The sequence below is a fragment of the Propithecus coquereli genome, unplaced genomic scaffold (genome assembly GCF_000956105.1).
Source record: "Propithecus coquereli isolate 6110/MARCELLA unplaced genomic scaffold, Pcoq_1.0 Scaffold572, whole genome shotgun sequence".
Classification (NCBI taxonomy): domain Eukaryota; kingdom Metazoa; phylum Chordata; class Mammalia; order Primates; family Indriidae; genus Propithecus; species Propithecus coquereli.
The window spans coordinates 508,010-513,754 of NW_012151641.1; the positions used below are offsets into that span (position 1 = coordinate 508,010).

General features: G+C 42.4%; 1 protein-coding gene across 1 annotated transcript in view; it reads left to right on the forward strand.

Moving 5' to 3' along the window:
• Window positions 1-5,745, forward strand: part of TCERG1L (transcription elongation regulator 1-like) — a 155,531-nt gene that overhangs the window by 5,639 nt on the left and 144,147 nt on the right. The window contains exons 4-5 of the mRNA XM_012658111.1: window positions 1,826-1,975; window positions 2,725-2,905. Coding sequence (XP_012513565.1) covers window positions 1,826-1,975; window positions 2,725-2,905 — 331 coding nt within the window. The remainder of the gene's footprint in view (window positions 1-1,825; window positions 1,976-2,724; window positions 2,906-5,745) is intronic.

Genomic DNA, 5,745 nt, shown 5'->3' on the forward strand with positions numbered 1-5,745 from the left:
CCCGTCCCCGCCTCCCCGCGCGGGCCTCCCCGCGGCCCCCGCCCTGCGGCGCCCCCGCCGCCCCGGCCCTGGCGCAGCCCGCAGCCGGGCAGCTGCGGGAAAGTTCGCGCCTGGGCGCCCGGCTCTGCCCCCGCGGGCTGTGCGGTGTCCGGTCCCCCGCGCGCGGCTCGGGTTCGCGGCCGCAACTTTGGCCCGGCCCGGGGCGCTGTCCGGGGCGCGGTGCTGAAGCGGTGGGCAGTGGGGCTCCCAGCCTCGGCGGCGCGGAAGGCAGGCCGGGTCGGGAGCTGCTTCTGGTGCTGGTTCGTCCCGCTTCCCTCTGGCACAGACTCAGGGCAGCGCTCAGGGCATGCGAGCCAGTGGCAGCCGCGGGAAACCCCGCCTCGGCACCGAGGAAGGCTGCCGGCGTCTTCCTCCCCCCAGGCCTGCCCGCGCGCCCCGGTTTCGCTGGTGCCGTCGTGCGCTTCGCAAGAGTTTGGCGTGTAAAACCTGGAATTAGAAAGAAAAAGGGACGGTACCTTTGATTACTGGTGCAGCCCAGCGGGGCAGGCTGCTCTGGGCAGGGTCCCCCGTTTGCTGTCTAGCTGTGCAGACGCGTCCAAGCGGGGATAGCAAGCGTTTTATTCCGAGCACTGACCTCGCTGGCATATTCAAATGAGTGTTATGTTAGGAATACACCATTTAATGAATTGAATTCCCAGTCGTATCGCATGAGCTTTTCGGAAATATGTTAAACGCCTCCAGAATTGGTCTTTAGACTTAATGGCACATCATCTTTGTGATGCTGGATGTTGTATTTTGATGTGTGATGCAGTTCATATTGGGTTTTATTGAATAAAAGTTGGTAGTTTTTGCCATATTTTGGAGGGGTTGTTATATCAGAGTGCTACCACTAGAGGTATATAACGTCAAGGAACTACGTTTTCTTTTTCTGTTTAGAAAACGGCATTTTTTCCTTGGATACATTTAAAAAGAAAAATCCCAGACACTTAGTATTGATATTTTAAATATTGGATGCTACACACTTTCTATTAAGTAACAATATTTAGGACCAGAGGAACGTTTTCATGTGATAGGAAAATTTGCAAAAAAATGCTTTTAAAACAATAGATACCGAAGCGTTTGCTGTCATCAAGCGAGGCATCTTACTGGCTCTCCCCGTGAGGGTTCGGTTGTTTCAATTCCGGAGACAGTGTCCTGAATCGCCTGCCCCTGCCCACGTTCCCTGTTTTATTCTGTGCATTGGGCCCTTCGGTTATCTGATACTTGGATTTTCTTTGCTGTAGAATCTATTTGTATTGGTGAGCCTTGGGAAACTTTGAATCTTAACTCCTTAGGTATTTCCATTTTGAAAATGGTTAAGTGTTTTTAAAATGACAAATGTAATTAATACAAAATGTTATATCGAAAGGAATTTTATAAAATACAGCTCTATACAGCTAAATATTATTTAAAACATTCAAGAATTTAGAAGGAATGCCCAGAGCTTCTCCTTTCCATGGTGGTTTCTCATCATCTAAGGGCAGAAACACACGTCTTACCATGTCCTCCTCGTGGTTTTGTGCTTGGAAGCTCTTTTCCAATATTGAAGAATGCAGTGCTGGTAGTGCTCTGTGATGATTCAGGTATTGAAAACTTTGATAAATATTTCTTTGATTTGTAAATATTTATACTCTTTCTCGGCTGGGGAAAGAGGAGATTTTTCTCATGATCAAATGCACACATTTTAAAATTCCTTTTTCAAAGCAGTAATCTCAGCGTCTGTCGGTGCGGAGCAGAGTGGATGAGCCAGGCTAACGAGCACTGCCTTCTCTCTCTTGGCTTGCAGTGGCTGCTGGGGGGCCCTTCCGCGCCCCTGGGACTGCCCCCCGCTTCTGCTGTGGAGCTGGTGCCCCTTTTCCCACACGTTATTGGCCCTTCTGCTCTTCCGCCTCCTATTGGGAAAAGTTGGATAGATAAAAGGATACCTAATTGTAAGGTATGTGAGTAATTTAATTGGATAAGTGGGCTTTTAATTATTAAGTTGTTGGGTATTGCTATAACAACAAACATACCATCTAATTTCTAATTGCAATAAATTATAGAGAGATCATTTTGGAATTAGAGTGGTCTGTTCAAAAACATCAGCCAGTTGGGAGGACTATTTTGTTTTAGCTTAAAATACTTGGATTCCATCGAACAATGTACAATTTCCAATTTCTGAATCAGAATTTTTTTTAATTTTTGTTTTTTTAAGTCTGTAACCATGTTCAAAATCTAGCCTTAAACATTATATATAAGTTAAAATTTTAAAAAGTAAGTTTTTCTTGCTATTACTGCTTTGCATTTTCATCTTTCTGATGTTTTTTTTTTTCTGCTTTTGAATTCAAATTTACTGACTACATTTGGCTTACATGAAAACTGGAGAAAAAGTAAAACCTTGACTTACTGTCCAACATATTAATGACCCCATGGTGATTCTTCAATCTGTAAACTGACCACTGACCACTGGCCTGAAGTGACCAGGTCCACAGTTGAAGAAGAGCCCAGGGGACTTTACCTAGGAGATGATCCGTACCCGAGCCCTGTAGATCTGTCTCTAAGTTTAGAATGGTGCTCTGATAGAGTCCGTGTTCATAGATTGCCCAGTGTTTGATCAGTGCGAGACAACGTAAATGTTTGCATGGTAGTGTTTAGCTTCGTCACGTGCCTTACCTTACGTGTTATACTTGCATGATGTTTGCACAGATCTTCCTAAATAATTCCTTTGCTCTGGACTCAACGTGGATACATCCTGAGGAGTCAAGATTGTTCCATGGGCATGAAAAGCCTCACCTGCTGGCCAATCAGGTAGCTGTGTCTCTGTCGAGGCCAGCCGCTGTCTCCAGACCGCTTCCCACGGTGGTGTTAACATCTCAGCCTATTCCAGGTCGGTGACAAAATAATACTGACGATGTACAATTTTTTTGCTTTGGTCATAAGTGGATTTTAGGTATGAAAACCATATTTGTCATTTTAATGAACTAATTCTCTTGGTAAAATATAATTTATTTTCATGACCATGAATCCTTTTTTAATAAAAATTGAGTCTTGGGTAGCTTATTTACTATCTTTTTGAATATAGGATCCATTTTTAAGGTGAAGATATGGCGGAGGGGATGTGCGCAAAATTGTACTCGCAGTGTCCACTTTCAGGATTGGACCGTGATTTCTACTGATAGCTCCTAATAGGGCACTAATTGATCAGTCAACTCATTAAAAAATGTTACTTGTTGGCGTGAGGTGCATGCCGTGAAGTTCACTGGTGTGTGGGACACAGCTCCATAAATGATTTCGTGAATCTAGCCTTCACACTGGGGGTGATACCGGACATGGGCTATAAAGTGCCCTGTTCGGAAGATGGATTTTGCTCTATCTTTGGAGTCTAGTGACCTGAAAGAACATTTGTCCTGGAACAGACTCACATGAAACAATCCCTGGATGAAAGATTGTATAATAAACCTATATAGTAACAGGAGAATAAAATCATCTCGTGAATTTTTAAATTGATTTTTAAAATCACCTTAACATACGATCATTTTGTAAAAGCAAATGCTGCCCGTGCCAAAATCGTCTTGCAACACCTTCCATTATGGAATATTTTATGACTCTAGAATCACATTATCTGCCTGTAATTTCCTGCCTACCAAGCTTGTCTCAATATGTGTCTCTAAAATTTAGTAGTAAGAAGATCTTCCTGTGGATAACGCGGTGCTGGTTTAGGAGATGTATTTATTTTCTTCTCTGTTTGCCTGCATGTTTGTTCCACTTTGCTGTGAATCTTGCTTAGCGATGAGTCAGGGAGGACAACTGAACTATCTGTGTTCCTCACGGGTCTTAATGACTCTCGAGTGAAGCTTGCCGTCTTGCCTTGTGATGATTTGGTGACTTGGTGCTTGGCTGGCAACTGAGTGGGCAGGGTGCACGCAAACACCCGTGAACACCGTACGTTAAGATGCCTGTGTTCCTATTTAATGATGATGAGGATGACTAGATGGCTTGTATTCTGAGGGGATGACATGGCTTTGAACGGCTCTTTTGATTTAGGAAAAAGTATTTCAATTTCCTAGTGTATTGGCAACCACCACGAAATAATCAGCAAATTTAGTTTTAAAACAGTGAAATCAGTTTGACGGTTCCACCTTAATCCTGGAGTGAACGTTCCTTTTCTCAGCTTATCCCTGAATATCACAGAGATGTTTTCCACCGTTGGCTTCATCTTCTTCTTAGGGAGCTCGTGCTGTAAACACGCTGCATGTCTGTCTAGCTGGAGAAGCTTACGGCAACCGCTCATAGATTTTCTATGTTATGGACATTGTTCACTTACTATTTTGTGGTACATATTTAATACGTTTAATAATATGTTTAATGCATGGTACGTATTTAGTATGTTTTTATTTCAAAATATTAAGGAGGTACAAATGTCTTAGGTTACATGGATCACTTTTGTAATGCTTGAGTCCCAGGTATAGGTGTGCCTGTCACCCAAACAGTGTCCATAGTTCCCGTTAGGTGGGTTTTTGTCCCTCCCCTTCTCCTCCCTCCCCCTGGTTGGTTTCCACTGAGTTTTACTTCCCTCTGTGCACATCTGTGCTCATCGGTTAGTTCCAATTTAATAGTGAGTACATGTGGTGTTTGTTTTTCCATTCTTGAGACACTTCACTTAGGAGAATGTCTCCAGTTCCATCCAGATGGTTGCAAAAGGTATTAATTAATAGTTTTTGTGGTCAAGTAGAACTCCATGGTGTACATACACCACATTTTATTAATCCACTCATGAATCGATGGGCCTGTGAGTTGATTCCACATCTTTGCAATTGTGAATTGTGCTGCGATAAACATTCAGGTGCAGGTGTCTTTTTGATGAAAAGTCTTCATTTCCTTTGGGTAAATATCCAATAGTGGGGTTGCTGGGTTGAATGGTATGTCTACTTTTAGTTCTTTGAGGAGTCTCCATACTGTTTTCCATAGACGTCATACTAATTTGCAGTCCCGGCAACAGTGTGGAGGTGGTTTTTTTCTCTCTGTATCCACACATACATCTGTTGTTTTCGGAATTTTTGATGAATGCCATTCTAACTGGGGTAAGGTGATAATCTCACTGTGGTTTTAATTTGTATTTCTCACTTTATTAGAATAAAAGTCATTTTAATTTTACCTTTTGACTTTTTGACAAATGTAATAAATATTAGAATAACCTCTCATTCTAACGTAGTCTACTATTCATCAAATCTTTGCTTTTTCTCTTCCCCATTTTTTCCTTGACTTAAGGATCACAAGTAAATATAACATTAGAATTTTATGTATCTTCTGGGGGAGAAATGTCTTGATGCCACAGGTAATTTAGTAATCATCTAATGCATTTGTTCTTGAGAAAGGAGTTTCTGAATTGCTTCATGAAAAATTTGATTTTTTGATATATATTAGAATTATTAGAAATTGCTGAGCTTTGGAAAGCATATGTTGACTGTCCCTTAGTTCGAAGAGCACATTTGAAAGGTGGTTTATGTGTTACCGACTGCTTAGCAGAGCGTCTGCGAGGGGGAATGAGTGGATGAGGAAGGGAGGGTGAACTCCCAGCAGCTAAAAGCTAGGAGACACCTTTCGATTTCACTGCAGTCGACGAGAAAGCACAGCGCTATTAAGATATTTACGTGTAAATTCTCAGATATGCTGTTATTGTTAAAAATTACTATTAAATTTTTACACCCTATTATAAACCAATGTGTA